Source organism: Phaenicophaeus curvirostris, chromosome 18 (assembly GCF_032191515.1).
Source record: "Phaenicophaeus curvirostris isolate KB17595 chromosome 18, BPBGC_Pcur_1.0, whole genome shotgun sequence".
Taxonomy (NCBI): domain Eukaryota; kingdom Metazoa; phylum Chordata; class Aves; order Cuculiformes; family Cuculidae; genus Phaenicophaeus; species Phaenicophaeus curvirostris.
Genome location: NC_091409.1, coordinates 9,214,461 through 9,233,819, shown reverse-complemented (window position 1 = coordinate 9,233,819; position 19,359 = coordinate 9,214,461). Strand labels below are relative to the sequence as shown.

The 19,359-nt window shown below is 50.7% G+C and overlaps 2 protein-coding genes across 3 annotated transcripts in view; one reads left to right on the top strand and one right to left on the bottom strand.

Annotated features, from left to right (window-relative positions):
* Window positions 1–19,359, bottom strand: part of SLC12A5 (solute carrier family 12 member 5) — a 93,918-nt gene that overhangs the window by 42,544 nt on the left and 32,015 nt on the right. The gene's annotated exons all lie outside the window — the stretch shown is intronic.
* NCOA5 (nuclear receptor coactivator 5) lies at window positions 391–19,312 on the top strand. Of its 2 annotated transcripts, XM_069871891.1 has the most exons (10): window positions 391–484; window positions 3,287–3,473; window positions 3,985–4,092; window positions 7,884–7,950; window positions 11,322–11,699; window positions 11,960–12,075; window positions 12,208–12,334; window positions 14,699–14,898; window positions 16,668–16,991; window positions 17,405–19,312. In XM_069871891.1, exons 2-10 carry the CDS (start codon window positions 3,311–3,313, stop codon window positions 18,058–18,060), a joined length of 2,139 nt encoding a protein of 712 aa, XP_069727992.1. In that variant the 5' UTR covers window positions 391–484; window positions 3,287–3,310; the 3' UTR covers window positions 18,061–19,312. The 2 variants fall into 2 exon arrangements, with proteins under 2 accessions (XP_069727992.1, XP_069727991.1); XM_069871890.1 differs by lacking the exon at window positions 391–484 and having other exon boundaries at window positions 2,816–3,473.

Genomic DNA, 19,359 nt, shown 5'->3' with positions numbered 1-19,359 from the left:
CGGAGGGGATTTCTGAGAGCGGGCTTGGGCCGGGAAAGTCCCCACCGAACGCGCAGGAGGGCGCAGGAGCCCGGCCCCGGCTCCCGCCCCGGCCCCTACCCTGACCCCAGTCTCGGTCCCAGCCCCGCTCCCGCCTCGCGCAGAGGCCGCTGGCGCCCCCCGGCGGCCCCATCCCCGCCGCTCCCGGGTGGGACTACAACTCCCAGCCTGCCCTGCGGCAGAGGCCCCGCGCGGGGCACGCCGGGAGCCGGGTCCGGCGCTCGGCCCCGCCCTCCGCCACGCCTACCGAGGCCGGAGCGCCGTGCGCGTGACGTCAGCGCGCCGCGCCGTAAAGCGCGAGGCGCCGCCAGCTCCCCTCCCCTCCCCATTCCTACTTCCCCGTTCCCCGTCTCTCATCACCCTTTTGCGACGGTGCCGCGCGGCAGCCGCGGTTGGCGCCTTTGTCCTGGCGGGCGGCGGCCTCGGGCGCGGCGGGACCGGCGCGGTGAGCGGGGCCCGGGGCCGGGGGGAGGGGGAGCGCTGGGGGGGCGCGCCGCAGGGCTCGGGGCCGCCGGGAGCCGCGGCGGCGGGATCCGGCCCAGCCCCTCGGGCGGCGGCGGGGCCCGGGGCGGGGTCCGGGACTCCCGGGCCGCGCCTCGCCCAGAGCCTCGCGGGCCCCGCCGCGAGGTTTCCCCGGTGCTGGGTGAGTTTCGAGCTGTGGCGCTGTTGTTCGCAACTGCGCTGGCTCTGAAGATAAGACGAGGGAAACGGGGCTCTTCGCAAGGGCCTGCGGTGATAGAACGAGAGGGAATGGCTTTAGATTGGAAAGGGCGAAGATTTAAATTGGACGTTAGGAAGAAACTCTTCATTATGAGGGTGAGGAGGCCCTGGCCCGGGTTGCCCAGAGCAGTGGTGGCTGCCCCATCCCTGGAGGGGTTCAGAGCCAGGTTGGATGGGGCTTGGAGCAACCGGATACAGTGGGAGGTGTCCCTGCCTGCCCTTGGCGGGGGGGTGGAACTGGGTGTCCCGCCCAAACCCTTCCGTGATGCTGTGAATTAACTCTCAGAGGGTTTATTGGCACCAGAGCTGGTGGGCTGTCCCGCCAGAGGAGCGTGCTGGGTTTCTGTGCTGGGTTTCTGTGCAGGGTTTGGCAGCCCTAAGCTGCCCGGGTGCCTGTCTGGCTCTTCCAGCTGCTCTCGTAGAAATAAGCCATTCCCCTGGTGCAGAATTCATAGACCTGAGATAGCATTTGTTTATTCTGTTTTAAGATTACTAATCAGCCCTTAACTGTATAATCTACCAAGTGGAAAATAGTAAGAAGAAATAAATGCTCTTACATGGAAACTCTCTAGAAGTTTGGCCTGTTTGAGTGTTTTGGATTTGTTCCTTTGTTTTGGAAGTCGCTTGCATGTGGAAAAAGAGCTCCCTGTTTTCCCTCACGTGGAGTGTTCCTGCTCCCTTTGCCCAGCCACCCCTACTGATCCCACCCTTAAGGAAAAAGAAAGAGAATTTCTTAGGGCTTTTTACCTTTGTGTCCCAGCAGCAGGCATGGCTCCTGGTGCCCCTTTGCTGCGTGACCTCCTGAGGCAGCAGACACTGGGCTGTGCCACCTGTGCCAGTGCTCCGAGTCCCCTTCCCTGGGAGCACTGGAACCTAGCTGGAGAAGGCTGTGACAGCTGGATCCAGCTGGGACATTGCCCTGCTCCAAATGGGACCTTGGGCTGGTTGGGTCTTCCTGTGTTTTATGGTCATCCTGGGAAGATTCTGGAAACTTCTTTCCTCTGGTCTCGTGAAAACTGAGCTGTAGTAGTGGAATAAGGGTTGGGGTGGGGAGGAGGTCTGGTGCTTTCCTAAGGAAAAATAGGACAAGATGCCATACTTCTGACGGGAAAGGTAGAGCTGTGTCCATGTGGAGACAAGGTCATAGAAGGATTGAGGCAAATATGGGAGCAGAAATGACTTATGTTTTGTTTGGATGTTAGTTTTTTCCCTTGCCGCTGTTCTGGTGGTTCAGTTATTTCTAACAGGTTTGTTAGGCTGGGAGCTGTTCTCCTGTCCCTGCAGGGTTGCCTGAAAGAAGGAGAAAAGGGATACAATATGAAGTTGATTGACCTTAAACCCTTCTGGGTTTTCTCTCTGATCTGGAGGAGATATGTTTTCTGAGTTGTGGAAGTATTTATGTAAGGCTGTTTGATATTTCTGGGTGTTTGAATGTTTTTTTTGGAGGCTCCTTTTAGACTGTAACAGTGGGAACTTACAGCTGAGGAGTGTGTTGGTTGTGGGTATCTCACGATTAACAGCACAGGCTTCTGTTGAAATCATCAATTTCACCGTTTTCTTTTTCCAGGTTTCTTGCATGTTATAAACAGAAAGTCTCATCTTGCGTTCCTGTAGATGAGTGTGTAGGAAGTTAGTACAACTTTAATAAAGAGTTTCCAAACTTTCACGGTCATCTTGAGAGTTTCAGCGCTCTTCATTTATTTGAGCTTCAAACCTGGAACCCTGAGGGGGGTTGGTTTGGTGGAGTTGGTGTTGGGCTTTGTTTGTTGGGGGTGTTTGGCTGTAGCTCTTTGGGTAAGTTTTTGCAGGGAACGTTGCTGGCTGTTCCTGCTGGTACTGTGGGTTAGTGAGGTGTGCGTTACGATGCCGGGGAAGGTGAGGCAGTGAACAATGTTTTCTTGGGCCTCCTGGAATCCTTGGCCGTGGACCCGCCTGTGGTGGGAGCTGACCGCGTGTTGGGTGATGGGCTGGGGCTTTAACAGGGTTGTGGCCGAGGAACGGGGTCTGCTGATGCTGGGTGTAGTGATCCAGGCATGGTCACTGAGGGGATGCAAACGGTACCGCCCAGTGCCTCCTTCAGAGCTGGTGCGGAGGCATTTGGGTCCTGTTGAGCAATGTAAGGACGAGCGTTTCCTTTCTGCTTATTAAAATACTGCTTGAATTTTGACACTTCTTTACAGTGGTTGCAGAAATGGATGTGACAGCAATGGGTGTGTTGAAAAGCTTAAAGTTAAGATGTTTTAGTGGAAAATCAGTTTTATTTGTGTATTAGTTTGGAACTAAACCATTAAAGCCTATCTGCAAAATATTTTGGTTTGCTGCCTGTCAGTATCCAAGCAACGCTGCGATGTACACTTTGCCAGACTCTTATGCCACTTGCATTAAGGCTTTTCTGGAGTGAAGCTTGTGTCAGGCAGACCAGACTGGCTTCTGGTCTGCACAGCTACTGCGTTTAATCATGTTCCAGCTGAATTTTAATGTTGTGGATTGAAATTATATGCATGGCCCTTTTTCTTTTTTTGCGAAGAGCTGGATTTGGAACGAGAGCAAAATGGCTCGAGGACGCAAGAGCAATAGCATCAAACAGAGTGACTTCACTAACAGCAGCAACCCTCAGGATTTAGAGAGAAGACTTTTTGTTGGCAATCTGCCCACCGACCACATGACCCGTGAGGAGATGGAAGAGATATTTTCAAAATATGGCAAAATCCGGGGTCAGTATTATCGCCTTCTGCCTTTCTGTGGAGGGAGTTCAGTGAGCAGTGTAACTGTAGTGCTTGCCCCATACTGTTTGGTGCCCATGGGAGGAGTGATGAGCGTTGCTCCTAAAAAGTGACCTTTAATGGTAACTTTGCCTGTGTTTTCACTGGGAAAATACTTCCTTTGGCACAGCTGAAGCGTATGCCTGTATGTCAGTGCTGCTCTGGCCTTTGGGGTTGCGTGTGGTGTCACTCTCATGACTTCATAATTAAACCTGGGTCACGTCATTGGCTCTGTTTTGGTCACTTCTTTCTCAGAAGGAAGCTGATCTGCGCAATTTATTTCAGTGCCTTTAAGCTCTGCACTCTGATCCCAGTGGATGTGGCATTGCGCGGGCGCTGGTGCGGTTGGTTCTGGGCAGAGCCCCTTTGCTTGCTGCGCTGCCGGGGTTGCGTGACAGCCGGGGTGTGGGTCAGTGCTGTCCCGTCCTTGTAACCGGTCTTGCCCTGCTGTTAACTTTTGCAGCCCTCAGCATGTACCATGGCTATGGGTTCGTGCAGTATGACCGTCTAGAAGATGTCCAGGCTGCTCTGGACGGTGAGAAAGGTCGCCTTTATAAAGGGTATAGATTAGGTAAGGAAAACTGCTCCATGCTCCCCTCCTGACCCTGGCATGCGTTTCGGTAAACAGAGGGCTTTTGTTTGAAAGCTCTCTGGAAAGATTGCTGAGTGAACTTGCCTGGTGCTAATCTGAAACCACCTCCACTGGGTAGGTATGTCGCTTCCAAGCTGTTTGTCCTCAGCACTGTGGTTCACCCCCAGCGTTTCCTCTTCCTAGGTCTTACTCTGAGCTTGTTTATATGCCTTAGCACTTGAAAAGCCCTGCCCTGTGTGAGAAGCTGTTCAACACCTGAGCCCTGGCCAGCAGCCGTTGGAACCTCACCCGTACAGCTTTAAAAACATTTGTTAACAAATATTGGCCTCATCTTGGTGGGTTCAGGGGGGTTGGTCACAGCACCTAGCGGCTGCTTGCATTGGTAACCTTACCTTGGTATTGGTCTGAGCAGTGCTTAAATACTGGGTGCTTTGAACAACCTCTTCAGTAGCTGCTAAATATGCTGGGAGCAAATGTAAACAGAAATGAATGGTTAGAAATCAAGAGTGATCTGTTAAACAAATTACTTTAGAAGTAAACCCATACCAATTTAAAGAATAGTTTGACTTAGGGAGGAGTGAAGAGAGCAATAACTAATGACCTAGGGGAGGGGTGAGGGGCTGTAGAGCAGCAAACACTAGCCCAAAGGTGGAAACAGAGGCAAAACGACAAGGTAGAAGGGTGCAAAAAAAAATTATGACCAATGTTGTTGAACTTTTGAAGTTTAAACAGTAGAGACTGTGGCTGATTTAACAGCTGAGGTGTAGCTGTGCGGAAATGATAACATGTCTTGCTGGAAAGGGTGGCCTAGCCACCAGTTAATGTTCCTCTCTTCTCAAGAGGCTGAAGGTGCTGGGTTTGCAGTATCTGCTTCAGTAGCAAGCTAGGAAAGGTAAAACAGCAGCTGCTAAACTAAACCCTTCCAGAAATTAACTCTACCCAGCATCTGCAAGGCTCTTGCAGTGATGACCTACCTGGGCTTTTGGTGTGGGTTTTCCACAAGCCCTGGAAACCTGGGGAGTTTCCAGGGAGCCAGCAGTGCTGCACATGTGCCAGAAGGCAGTGTAAATGAGGATGAGCCTGGCACCAGCCCCTGACAACCAATGGGTTCTTTCACCTGACTCATCTTGAGAAGTGAATTAATTAATGACAATCAAAGTAAATCCTGTCAAACAAACTTATTCTTACACTAATGCAAGTTTTATGGCTGAAAGTCGCAGTGTTGATGTGAAAGACTTCTGTAAGAGGTTTGATTTGATTAAGAAACCAGAACAATTAAAACCAAGATAGGGTTGAACGGATTTCAGATGAATCTTGGTGTAGCAGGGATGGAATCGCTCAGCCGTTTGATTGCTGTTCTGGAAGAATTGATTCCTGGCCATGCCATGCTGCTGTGACTTGGAGAGAAAACACCCAGTCGTGTTTTAAAAAGACAGAAGGAAATTATGAAGATGGAGTCACTGATAGTGAAATGACCTGAGCTGCTTCCTGAGCTGGGTGTGGGCAGAGCCGAGCTGACATAGCCCAGGGAAGAGCTGCTCCCACAGGGGGCTTTGATCACCCCAAGGTGTGCAGGACAGACTGGTCAGCAGGGAGGGTGTTGTACCACTGGATTTTGCTGCTGCGGTTGGTTCTGGTGTGCCTGCTTCAAAAAGGACAGTGCCAAATGGGAGAAGCCCCAGGAAAACACAAAGAAGGCTTAAAGAGGTGAAAAACAAGCCCTAGTGAAGCCTTGGAATGGAGGAGTGATATGACCTGTATAGTGCTCACAGACCTGGAGATAAGCAAGTTCTGATCTGACAGGTGTAGGTGTGACAAGTCCTTGAATGGAAAGAAATCCTTCTCATTAACAGTGAAGTAGATTCCTTCTGGAATACTTACTGGAGCTCGATGGTTTCTGTGCCTGAAGACTTTTAAACTGGAATGGAATGCTTTGCAAAAGCTAAGCTCTAGTTCCATGCCACCGCTGTACCTGAGGTAGTGATGTCACTTGGGAAGCTCTTGGCACCTGTGTTTGTCCAAGGGTCGCCCTGCTGGATCCCAGTGACGCTGCCATCTCACAGCCTGACACCACAGAAAAGTGGTGTAAGTTTTGTCAATGTTCACCTAATTAACCTGTAAATTCTGTTGGCATTAAATAAAATGATACAAAATCTCTTCCTTTTTGCACAAGAGGAGGATCCCTGCCAAAGGTGTTTTTTCTTCTAGGGAAATATTTTTGTTCAAATTTAAATGCATTTTTTTAAAATTTGAAATGAATGTATGATATTGAGTGTAAAGATGATAGGATTCTGCAATGGCATCTTAAAACAGCAAATAAACATAATCTTAAACCAAAGAAAGCAGGTAGTGTCTTGCTTAAAGATATCGCTTGATTTTAAGGGAGAAGAAAACTTCTCAACTAAAAAGTAAACACAAGGAAAGCGTTTGCCTCAGCTACACAGGCTAAGTATTAAATGCAATTGCTAATAACAGACTCTGGGTAACTCCAGTGTTGCATTATAGTGATACTTCAACAAATGCGAAGTAGTGTTTTCACATCTTTAATGGGTAAAACTATGTAGGGAATAAAAGCCCATCAGATCCGTTTGTGACTGCAGGCCATGCAGCTGCATGTGGTCCTGGGAAAGTTCAACTGCATTTGTAGTCAATGTTCAGTTTGTGCTGCCTCTCTCCCCCCAGAAAGAGAACATGCTGCTGCCTGGCTGATAACAAGAGCAAAACTCAGAGCTGAGCCCTTAGTTCTAACTTTAATCTGGAAGGCATGGAAGGACAGTTTGAGAAGCTACAGAAGACGTTAGGGCAGAGTTTGCCTGAAGACACTGAGGTGTTTGTTCTCTTGCAAGAACTGTGGAAGCCGTTAATATACATGACTAATAACCAGCTTTGGTAGTTGATAGACTCTCAGGGACCAGATAGGAACTGGGTTTGATTTGTTCCTTTCCTTAAAAGGTTCTCTGAGCCGAACATCTGTAGTCATTTCTGTTTGTTCTTGCCCCCTTCAGTCTGCTCTGGCAGAAGGCTTTGTTTCTTCACAGTAGAACCCTGTGCGTCCCCGCCAGTGCTGGGCAGCTTCCCTTGTTCTGGCTGAGAACAAGGCTCACTCTTTCCCCATTTGTAACTGCCCTGTATCCTATCTCATGGTATTTTCCATGTAGGTGCTCAGAAGCCAGATGATTCTCAAATTTCTGACCTGTTCAATCAGTTTGATCACATTAGCAGTGGTGTTCTGAGTGCACCCTCTTGCCTCGTGCTTCAGGCTCCTTGGATCCCGTTTCTTCTGTGCAGAGGCTGTACAACTTAGCACTGCAGCAGTCCCTTGGAAGGCAATTCTTTGTGCCACTTGAGAACCCTTAGCTTGTTTTCAACAAGGGTAGTGGCATGCTTCATTGTGCAGGCTTGGCTGTGAACTTCAAACTGTGCTGGCCATCAGCTCCCTTTCTCAGAGGCTTTCAGACTCTGCTTTTTCTCCTAGAGTCCATGAGTTGCTTTCCGCTCTCTCATAGACTGCAGAAGAAAGAGGTTCTCTTATGGAATGAAGAGTCTGGCCCAAGCTGTCCACCCTATTCTGAAGCCAGAAATCCATGAAATCCTTATGTTGTAATACCTAAACTTAATAAAGAATTGTCAAAGTGACAATGTCTCTGCTGAATGCATTTTCTTGCCCCCTCTGGATGTGTTTGAGGTTAAGATGCTTTCGTTTGAATTGTGCTGATGATCTGTTTGTTTGTTCCATAGCATTCAACAGATGGGTTGATTATTCTTTACAGATATTAAGAAAGCAGTGGAAAGAAGAAATATGAATAAGACTTCATCAAGGTCCAGTCCGGCACGAAGGTAAAGTACCTGGAAGCAGTGAGTTATACTGGGAAGGTCAGGCTTTTGGGGCGTGAGCCCTGCCGCCTGTGCTAAATATCTATGTCTCTTCCCTACCACCACCTCCTCAGTCAAACGGAGATGCTCAAGTGAACAGTCGGGACATGACTGCTCCACCTCCAAGAGCCCTTCTTCAGGAGGCACAAGGGAAGCCTCGTGTCTGCCACTGTTACTACGGCTGAGTGTTATGTTTTGCAGCACAGATTGTAAGGGACTCGAGAGGAAGAACATGCTTGATGTTTGCTCCTGCCTCAAGTATCAGAGAAGCCAAGGCACATCTTGACAACACTGAGGGGCTGTAGCGCTGCCAGTGCCTTACCGCAAATGACTCTGAGATCTTGCCTCTTAACATCTCCAGTGCTGAACTGAGGCTGGAAAAGAGCATGAGAATGAAGCACAAGACAGAGCAAACTTCTTTTTTGCGCTGTCCCGTCTGCACTGCTTGTCCGTCAGTACGTGCACCAGTCCGCATCTGTGCAGTTAGCAATATGTACCTGCCAGCTGCTTCTGGTTCCCCACCCCTGAGCAGGCACAGTCCGTGCCGCTTCTGCACGTCCTCTGTGTGTGAAGTTACAGACAGGCAGAGAAGACACAGGCTGTCCTGTCACAGGAAGGTGGCTTCCTTTCCATGGTGTTACTGGGGCAAAGAGGTCCCATCGTTACAGCATCTTCCATGCTCGCACTGTACTGCTTTCCATGCAGAGGAAACCTGCCGGTGGGATTTGCAGGTAACCAAGCTGTTGCACATCTGCTGTGCTCTACCTACTTGACCTCTTAAATTACCAGATATGGGCAAAAGTGCAACTAGGAAGACATCTGCCACTAAAACCCACAGAATGAGTAGCTGCAGTTCTTGGCATCATCTAGGTCTCCTATGTGGTGTGAGCCTGCAGAGACTAGCTTGTGGGCATTGCCTGGGAAGTGCTTTGGACCCACAGCTGAGAGTTCTCATCCAGCAAACCCTGGGCCGGGGCAGTGTCAGGTGTGCGCAGTGTTGGCCTGAGGCCCTTGGGAACACTGCCAGTGCCCGAGCACCAGGTGGTGGTGGCATGTCTTCAGCCTTGGTGACACTGCTGGTTATGCCGAAGGCTGCAGGTAGTGCGGGTGTGCAAGGCGGGCGCCTGTGCTATCAGCATTCGTCCCTGGACCTCACCCACTGACAGCAAGCACTGGTGCCGTGGGTAGTGAGACCTGTGTCATCCTGTGTGTATGCAAGAGCAGATGCCTTTGTCCTGGCCCTAAGGAGCACCAGAGATACGGGAGCTGTGGTGCCGTGGGCACCTCATTAGACTGGGCTGCCACCATGGCTGCCAAAGACTTTTGTGCTGTTGTGACAGGCACTGGATTCCAGCTGGCACTGCAGACACTGTGGCCATCGCACGTCACTCACACCAGGTCCCCGGCAGCAACATGGGCGTGAGTGGCAATGAGGTCAAGGCCATCGAGCCCTGGGTACGGCTGTGGGCACACAGACAGCAGACGCAGGACTCCGGACCACGCTGCAGGCGTATGAGCCACAGCTGCTGATGCTGGGACACAGAGCCCCACACTGTGCCACAGACAGTGGTGCTGATGCCGCAGGAGTTGGAGCGTGGTGACAGAGGTGTGGAAGCAGGAGGCTGCTGTGCCTTCGTGCTGTTGCCTCTGCAAGCAGGAATGCAGTGATGCAGGAACAGAGGGGACCTGCGCCACATCTGTCCTGCGTTGCAGTTGTGTGTTGATCATTCCGGATCTCTTTGTCCCTGCAGATGATGAATGTGGCTTGTTCAGGTCACCGCCACTCCTGTTGGAATAAATGCCATGTGCCAAGCAGTTCTGCTGCCTCTGGCTGTTTACTCTCTGGTCTTACAGCTACAAAAAGAGCAGCCCCTTAACGTCCTGGAGAGCAGATCAGGGAGTTCCACTGGGCTTCTGCCACAGCTCCATGCAGGCCAGGGAAGGGGTGGTGACGCAGACCTCTCATGGGACGTGGCGACCATGCAGATCACACACAAAAAGTTGATCTGTGTGTCTGAGAGGCTGAGGGTGCTTACACTCGCTTTTGTGCAAGCACCACGCTGCTTTTACAGGAGGAGCCTGCGTGCGCTCTTGGTGACAACCATGTAGTTTGTCCCAAGATCTGTTTTGTGGTGGAAGTAACCATAGGGCAACAGCACTATGTGTGTCCCTGGCGTGGCTGGGTGTCACCACCACGTGTGGACTCTGCACCTCTATCTCATCTCTGCCTGCTCTCCCTGGTGCTCAGCTTGGGCACCTCTGTCTCACTGTCTCTGCTGCTCTCTCTGGTGCCTGCTGTGGGAATGCCCTGAGTGGAAGCAGAGCCATGTTCTGCTTCTCTCCCATAAACTCAATTAGGCTGGCCAAGGACTCAAGTCTGTCAAGTTTTGGAAATAAAAAGATTCTAAAAGCTGGGTTTTTTTTCTGATGGTTGTCACTGTCTTGGGGAAAGAAAGTTCCAAACACACAAAGATCAGTAATTTCTCTGCAGGATCTCTTTTTATGTTTGGCTTCAATGACAGCAAAGTTGCAGGTTTTTTTCTGGAAAATAAAATATGACCTGTAAAAAACTCTGCTGCTTTGGGAAAAGATGAAGACCGGAACATTATTCTTCCTTGCCTCTGAGGGCAGTGGAGTACCGAATGTGAGTGAAATGGATCATGCGGTTGCAACGGAAAAGCCTGTTGCCGAGGATGTGGTGCTGGACAGGTCTAGTACCCTCTTATCTGGCATTGTAAACTTAGGACTGTTTCTATATAGAAACTGTCCCTTCAATTCTAGGGCATACAGGAACCACCACAGCATTCTGCCACCAGCACGAACCCGCCGCAGCGAGGAACCAACGCTGCCTCCGGTCACAACCACCTCATTTTTCAATCGTGTGCCAGTAAAAAATTATCTCAACATTCTGCTGTCGCTGGTGAATTCTGCGGATCCCTTGAGCGCTCCTGGGCATCACGTGTTTGCAGGTGTTGGGCTGCAGCACCGTGAATTCTCTCAAAGAATTCGCAGTCCCATGCTTGTCTGACAGGGAGGCTGGAGACTCAGAACGGTGGTCTCTGAGGTGCTTGTTGCCTGCCTCCACAGGAGCTCTACACTTTCAGCGATGCTCTGTTCGGGAGCTTTCTCAGCCTTATTTGGCCATCACAAATATTAAGAAGCTTCTCCAGGCTGCTTCAACAAATCTCTTTTCTGGGCAGTTCTTGCTGTTGTGAGCTAGAGGGAGGATTCCACAGCTGAGAAAAGGGTCACTTTGGTACCTCAGGTAAGATATCTGGAGTGACCATACTCGTGTCATTAGCAGTCTAATGGAGTTTCCCTGGTGTTTTCCTCAGGGAGCCATATGCCTATGGGGACGGCCGAGATGCCAGGCGGGACCGTTCCCCTCTGCGGGGGAGCCCACGCAGAGACCCCAGAGATGGCAGGGATGGTAGAAATGGGCGAGATTCCAGAGACGCTCGAGACATCCGAGCCAGAGACATGCGTGATGCCAGAGACCACAGGGACCCCCGGGACCTGCGAGACCCACGGGATATCAGGGATCCGAGAGACTTGCGGGACCCTCGTGATGTTAGAGATCTCCGTGACCCACGGGAGCCGCTGTATGATCGATACAGGGATCCACGGGATATGAGAAGTCCACGAGATGTGAGAGATCCACGGGATATGAGGGATCCACGGGACATGAGGGACCCTCGGGACCCTTTGTACAGGTAATCTCCACAGAACTGTATTTGGCAACATGTTTTCATGGCGTTCTTGCCTCAGTGGCTGCACTGGTTTGAAGGGTGCCAGGCACCTAAGGAAGTGGCTTTGGCTGGGACAGCAGGGTGCCTGCTCTGAGTCCTGTGGGTAGCGCGTGGGAGCTTCAGGAGTGAAGTGTGAGGAGGGTCTGTGCATTGCATTGGCAGAAGTTCCTGCCTAAGGTTGTGCTGCAGTGTGAAAACCCTTGCTACTTCTGTAAATGCTGCAGGCGCGATGAGGGGTATGACCGCTACCTTCGCCTTGAAGACTACTATCGGCGGAAGGATGACTCGTACTATGACCGCTACAAGGAGCATTTTGACAGAGCACCAGTGAACTCGGAAGGTGAGTGCGTGTAGTGTTTTGATGGGTGGATTCACCCTCTTTCTTGGGCAGGGTGCAGGAGGTGCCTTGCTTTGCCTTTCCGTGGTGATTACATAGGTCCAGATGGCATTTTTGTTTTCTTGTTGCTTTCAGACCGCCTCAAACGTGAGGAGCGGCGCCGAGAGGAGCTGTACCGTCAGTACTATGAGGAAATCAAGAGGCGTTTTGATGCAGAGAGACCCGTGGATTGTTCTGTGATAGTGGTGAATAAGCAGACAAAGTAAGAAAATAGCTACCACCGTTTTTGTTATTGCATGGTAGAAGAAAACGGAATTAAACTTAGTCCTGCCTTGAGGCTCTTAGTTTTACAGGTTGTTTCTGAGGAGGGTGGCTTTAAGGCTGGTCTGAGCATTTGTGTTGATGGGATGGAGAAATGCTGTATGTTGTGCTTTACTTTTATTTCCTTGCCACCTACCACTGTGCCCTCTCCTGGTCCTTCTCTGCTTGCTGTGCCTATCAGCCTGCTGTCATGACAGGCAGTAGTGGCCTGTATGTGTTATTCCTGGGTTGGATGATAGGGAATTATTAATGTGTGCCAGGCAGCAGATAGTACAGAGTAGTCAGGGCACAGTCATGGGGGCATTTGAGAGCTCCTTCAGGCTAGTTATTAGGTCAGGCACCAGTCAATAGCGTCAGTGCGATGTGCAAGACCTATACAATCATTGCTGAAAGCAGTTGTGATCGATACCCAAAGCATGTGTCAGCAGTAACCGGGGTGATCCCTGACCACTTCTGAGGTGTCCCCCCTCAAACGCTGTGTCTTTATATTGTGCTAAATGTGAGATTGTGTAGAAACCAAACCACAGGCCCTCCCTCTGGGCTTTCTCTTGGCACATAAGATCTTAAAAGAACTTCAGGAGCCAAAGGGGCCTGTGTCAAAAATGTCAGCATGTCCTTAGTTGGGAGAGTGGGCGCTGTGTAGGGAACAGAGAGGTGCACATGTGCCTGGGATGGTGGAAGGTGGCCATAACACTGACACCGGGCTGGCAGCTGCATCTTTGCAAACAAATCAATGGGAGAATAGCAAAGGTGTAAATAAATCATAGATCTGGAGTGGTGACTGAAGGAAATATCAAATTTAAAGGTCTGTGTCTTTAGCCTTTTGGAAAAAAGATCAGGAGTGGCTTGTTTTTTACTGTGCTCTATCTGTGAGGCAGGAAGAGAGAGCTGGGACTTGTCTGATCTGATGTTAGAAGAGGGAACAAGATTCGGGACAGGGGAAGCAGCGAAACTCAAAACACACTGCTGTGGTTTGCTTTTAATGGAGTTGTTGGATGCTCCATCCCTAGAGGTGTTTGAGGCCAGGTTGTATGGGGCTTTGAGCACCCTGATCCAGTGGGAGGTGTTCCTGCCCATGGCAGGGGTTGGAACTGGGTGGGCTTTGAGGTCCTTTCCCATCCAAACCACTCCATGATACCATGATGAGTTGGTCACCTATTGGAACTAATCTTGACAGGAAGTTTTAGATTATTCATCCTTTGGTGACTAAAAGTCTTTGGCAGATATTCCAACAGACCAGGAGTTGTTGTACTCGATACAGAGAGACCTTTTTAATGTAAGAGGATCGGCTCAGTCTCCTAAGGAACATTTTGGTCTGTAACAGCTACAGACCTTAAGAGCTGGAGCATGTTAATAACTGTGGGGTGTATAATCCTTGATGTCACCTGTCACAGACCTGCTGAAAGGTGACTCCCACGTAATTCAGACGCACCTGGAAAGCTGTGAAAAGGCAGTTGGTAGGGAAACAGTTTCAGTCACCGTTACAGTACAGTGTTTGCATCCAAAGAGGATAAACAATCTCTTCCAAATGGTGTGGGTACCCACAGATGGGGCTCCTCCGAGCACGGGTGCAGGCAGTGCTGTGGTTGTAGTCCTGTGCACAGCGAGCTCAGAGACCTGAAAACGTGAAGCTCAGGCACGGGGCTGTGTTTTGTGTTTGGAGTGGGAAACGTGTGGGACTGTGGATATGGGAACAGGGGCTCCCTAGGTGATTGGTTAGAGCAGAAAGCAGCGAGGAGATGGAAAGAGCAAGAGGAAATGTGTTTGGAACTCAAGTGAATCTTTGTGGATTGGTTGTTAACCTCTGCAGATGAATCTTCAAGTACAGAGGTTGATCAGTGCTGCAGTGAATTGGAATAAGGTTCATTTGAATGGTTGGGACCCTGAATGCAACACCAGTACCTGTCTCCTACAGGTCAGCGGCTCTGCCGTGTGCCCCTAAGAGTGCTGCAGGCATGAATTACCACGCTTAATGTGTTCAGTTTAAACACATCAATATGAAAGCAAATTTATAATGGTGTAAATCCCTTTGCAAATGCTGTTTCTCAGCTGGGCTGAGGCGTGATTTTTAATCTATTTCAGTTAACTGAAATGACTGATGCAGATCAAAACAAGGGTAGGATATGAGCTTATATGTTATCATAATGAGATTGCTTTAACACTGTCCTGTTAAGCACAATGAAATTTGGCAGCCTGTCAGGAAAGCAAGTCTGAGGTGACAAAGAGGGTGGATGTACCAGGGTTTCAGTTTCTGTTTCTGTATGTGACTGACTTGTTAAACTCTGCTGGCTTTGCTTTGTGGTAGGGAGTACGCGGAGTCGGTGGGGCGGAAGGTGCGGGATCTGGGCATGGTAGTGGACCTGATCTTCCTCAACACAGAGATGTCCCTGACTCAAGCCCTGGATGATGTGAGCAGAGGAGGGTCTCCTTTTGCCATTGTCATCACCCAGCAGCATCAAGTTCACCGCTCCTGCACTGTTAACATCATGTTTGGCACCCCACAAGGTAATGAGATCTCAGGAGGCCACGTCGCTCTGTGGTCACTCCCAGCCGCCCTGAGTGCTGCTTTAGAACACGTTCTTTCCCATAGGACAAAGCTCATCCTAGCTGTGACATGACTTGACACCGGGTATAGGTGTGAATAGTGTTATTGCTGAGTTTCCGTAATACTTCATTTGTCCCTGGTCGAAAGGCTGTCTGTCATTTCTGCTGGGAGAGAATCTAGGCTGCCTGCTCAGCACCCGACAGCACCAGCCTTTGCATCTTAGGGCAAGCCATGAACAGGCTTAAAGAGCGTTTGGAATGTGAGAAATGATGGGACAGATTCTGAAACCAAATGTGATTTAAGAACAGAACAAGGCTGGAGTTTTCAGGCAAGGGAAATGTCTCATTGTGAAGCTGGGAGGAGTTATAAAAAGATACAACTATAAAGTGATTTGGTGTATAGGCTCCACCTTCTTAGCATTTCAACACCATTTACACTTGTCACATCACTTCCCACGTCAGGGTGTGACTTGGTGGTTGTGAGGGAGGGTGTAGGTATTAACAAACGTCAGAACATGGGCTCTGAGAGCAGCCTTTAGCTCTGCTCAGGCTGGCTGTCTTACTGGGCTCTCCAGTCCTGTTTTTGAGGTTTATCCAGGGGAGCAGACCGAATGCCCAGCCCCGGGTTTTTATGTGCATATTGAGGGAAGATGCCCAGTTCCGTTTAATATCACATGCAGATGTGATGGGTAGGAATTTTCTCATTTTCTCATTTTCTGCAAGAATACAGCTTGTACACACTCACTGGGCTTTCCACTCCTTTAGTTTTACACCTGTCTTCCCACCAAAGCCTCTCCTGGATCTTGCGGTGCATTAGATCACCGTCTCACCCTCAGCTCTTCACAGAGATTAAACACTCATTTAGCTGCGTGCCACAACCTTTCCCGTCTCAGTTGTTTCAGGGAACTCTTTCACAGCCTGTGCAGAGCGTAACGTTAAAAGAACTCCAGACTCCTGTTCCCAGGGAAAGGCTGGCAGGACTGAATCTGCAGGTCTGAAAACTACCCAGAGCTCTGGGCATTCTTTGGAAGGCAAAAGCCTTCTCTTTTCTCTCCTTACTTAAATCTGTGTTCAGGGGAGTATGTGTGTGTGTGCTTTGTGAAATGGAGATAGTGACCTCAAAAACTTCAAAAGAGAAGCACAAACCCCTTCCAAATTGGAACTGACTAATCTGTTGCATTGCAGAGGAACTCGATTGCTGCTTATTGTCCCAGTAAATGTAAGCTGTGATGTGAGATGGAGACAGTGCTGCTGTCCTTTGCATCTTCTGCCCGCACACACGTTGTATGAAGGCATTGCCAGTACAGAACCAAGGAGTATTCCCATACCTGTGCTGCTCTGGGAAGCTTTTGCAGCCTTAATATGGCAGCACTGGGATCTGTGCAAGCCTTTAGCAGCAGAGTGGCTTGAGCTGCCTCCTCTGGGAGCACAGAGAATTTATGAGAGGTAGAGGGAGCTGCTTTCCCTTTTAACTGGGTGAGAGGCAAGCCAGGCATCTCTTGAGCTGATATGGCGTCTTCCAGAGCCCTCAGCTAAGGAAGGAGAGGATGACAGCCTTGAGCCGTCTGAAACTGAACCACTACCTCATGCCTAGAAAGCTTCCCAAGGGAGCACTCGCAATCCCAAGGCGAAGGCTGCCTGTGGAACACAAAGCAGTGGCGTGCGTGAGGCCGGGCTCTCCACTGTAATGCCACCTCAGTTCGCTTAAAGCATCTCTTGTCCTTGTGCAGAGCACCGCAACATGCCCCAAGACGATGCCATGGTGCTGGTGGCCAGGAATTACGAGCGCTACAAAACAGAGTCCCGGGAGAAGGAGCGTGAGGAGATCGCCCGGCAGGCGGCCAAGATGGCAGATGAAGCCATCCTGCAGGAACGAGAGCGCCCGCCGCCTGTGGAGGAGGGTGTCAGGGGAGGACACCCTCCTGGCATTCAGACTCTCCTGAACCTGCTGGCAGACAATCGCTACCTGACTGCAGAGGAGACCGATAAAGTGATTAATTACTTGAGAGACCGGAAGGAGCGGCTGCTGAGGGGAAGCAGCGAATCCCTGCAGGGTAAGTCAGCCCCAGACACAGCTGTTGATCGTGTGGTTCGTGGGCCTTCTGTGCTGAGATGTGAATGCAGTCCTGGGGCTGCACAGAGGTCCTGCTGTCATAGCCTTCTCACACGGGGCACCATTTTACTGAGGTGGACGTGTCCTTGGGAGTCCAGAGACAATTTGGGTCATTCACATGGAAGAACATCTGTATTGGGTTCTCCCAGGGAAACCCTGGGGTTGCCATAGCTGTTCGGGCAACTGCGTGAGGACAGCCAGTCTGTGGAGTGTTTTGGCTTCCCAGTGCTGTGCCGTGCTCCTGTTTGGAGGGTTGATGCTTGCCGTCACTCTTGTCTGTGGTTCCACTGGTTTTCTCAGGTTCCACTTCAAGGGCATTTGCAGGGCTTTAACCTACTTTCCTTTCTTTCCCAGCATCCATGTCAAGACAGTCTCTGGGGGCTCCCTCAGGATCATCTCTGGGGAATCAGTCCAGCCTTCCAAGCTCTCAGGCTCATCAGGGTTCACAGCCTCTGGTCTCTGCTCCTTCGGTTCCGGTCTCCTCTCCTAACCCTCAGCAGGAGCTTCAAGCAAAAATCCTCAGTCTCTTCAACAGTGGGGTGGCAGCGGCAGCGGCTGCTGCAGCAAACAGCAGTTCTGCTGCCTCTGCGGGCGCTGCAGGTGGCACTCCGAACCAGAACTTTCCTAACATGGCCAGCGGGCAGGCCAGGTCAGCACAGATGGGTGCTGGGAGTTTAAACCAGGCTCAGCAAAGGTTGCAGACTCCAAGCACACAGCTTCCTGCTCTCCAAGGCCCTTCAAGGAACGCAGGTCCAAGACCCGGAGCTCCTCCACAAGCTCAGTCGCTCTATGGTCAGCACCAAAATCGCCTCCCTGCGCCTAGCAACGTACCTGCTCAAAGGCCAGTCTCTTCTGGTATCAACTTTGACAACCCTAGCGTGCAGAAAGCCTTGGACACCCTGATCCAAAGTGGTCCTGCGCTTTCCCACCTGGTGAGCCAAACCGTGGCCCAGGGGCGAGCAGGGTCCTCGGCCCAGCCACCCATGGGGTCCTACCAGCGACACTATTAGAGCTGAGCTGGCAGCCTCTTTCCCCTTCCCTTTGCCATTCCATACTTCTAGCTGTTTAAAGAGTCTCCAGTCCTTGACATGGGACAAAAGCCCCTGGATATGCATGTCCTCTCCACTTTGGCGAGAGCACACCCCCAGTGGCATCGCTGCTGACTGTTTCTGGCACTGCCCTGCCTCGCCTGGTCCGGTTAGTGGTGTCTGGAGAAGTGTGCTCAGTCTCCTCAGTGGCACGATGTGCCGAGAGCTGCTGTGGATACCTGGAAGCCGCTGCAGTGACAGCCCTTCTGCATCTTCCTCACTCCCAGTGTTGGTGCGTCATCGCACTGCAGCATGGTCTGGTCTCCCTGAATGGCCTTAGTGTGGTTTGGGGTTGGTGGTAAGGAAACAAAACGGTAGTGAAAAGAGTGAGACACTGGCCAGGGCTCCTTAATGAGCTACTTTCTTGGAATGGATACTGGTTTTCTTTGGGTTTTCTAATTTCTTTTCATTAAGGGTGTATCAGCCAGTTGGGAAACTGTGTCAGCACCAGCAGCGGGACTCATGATGCACAAGCCCGGCCACTGCTGAGTAACCCAGGGCATTTGGTCCTTCCACAGCCACACTGTCGTGTCCTGGCAGAGCAAGGCAGGGAAACGCTCCTCCTCTTGCCTGGCTCACAGGAACAGGCAGCTTTGATCTGAGACACAAGAGCTTCCAGCCAGGCAGAGGTTTCAAACGGCCCGTCGGTTCTCCTCACCAGCTAGTCAGCATTGAGCTCAATCTGTTAAGTGTGGCCTATTAGCCTCCTGTTCTTACAGCCTTGCTTTGGGGCAGTTGCTTACTGCAGCCCAGCTGCAGCCTCGCTGGTGCGCTGGCCCCAGAGGGTGGGACGTCACTGCGCTGCGGTGGGCACTTGTCCCTCTGAGGTGGCGAGGCTGCAACAAGATGCAATACCAGGATTTTATACATTTTTTCAACACTTCGGTAGCTGCCCTGGACGGTCAAGAGGAAAACCAGGTAGCAATTCTTCTCCGTGTTTTTAACCAGTGTAACACACTTTGATACCAGAACCCAAATCTCTTAACTCTGTGGTCCTCCCCACCACAGCCTTCTTAGAGCCTGCAGGCTTCCGGCTGAGAGCCAACAGAACCTAAGGAAGCGGTGTTTGTGGAGCAGAGGGCTCGCTTTGTCCCAGGTGGTTTGTGTTGTAGCATTTTTCTCTCTGTGCCGTTAACAAGAGGACATTACTTTTTAATAAAAAGCAGGAAAAACATTGTGTTGCATTTTTGACGCTTGACAGCTTGAGTACCGCTGGATACT

Excerpts from the sequence above, each read along its gene's own strand:
- NCOA5 (XM_069871890.1), top strand. The coding sequence starts at position 3,257 with ATGCATGGCCCTTTTTCTTTTTTTGCGAAGAGCTGGATTTGGAACGAG. Across the intron at positions 4,093-7,883 it reads TTATAAAGGGTATAGATTAG|ATATTAAGAAAGCAGTGGAA; the intron begins GTAAGGAAAACT and ends TATTCTTTACAG. Across the intron at positions 12,076-12,207 it reads AGCACCAGTGAACTCGGAAG|ACCGCCTCAAACGTGAGGAG; the intron begins GTGAGTGCGTGT and ends TGTTGCTTTCAG.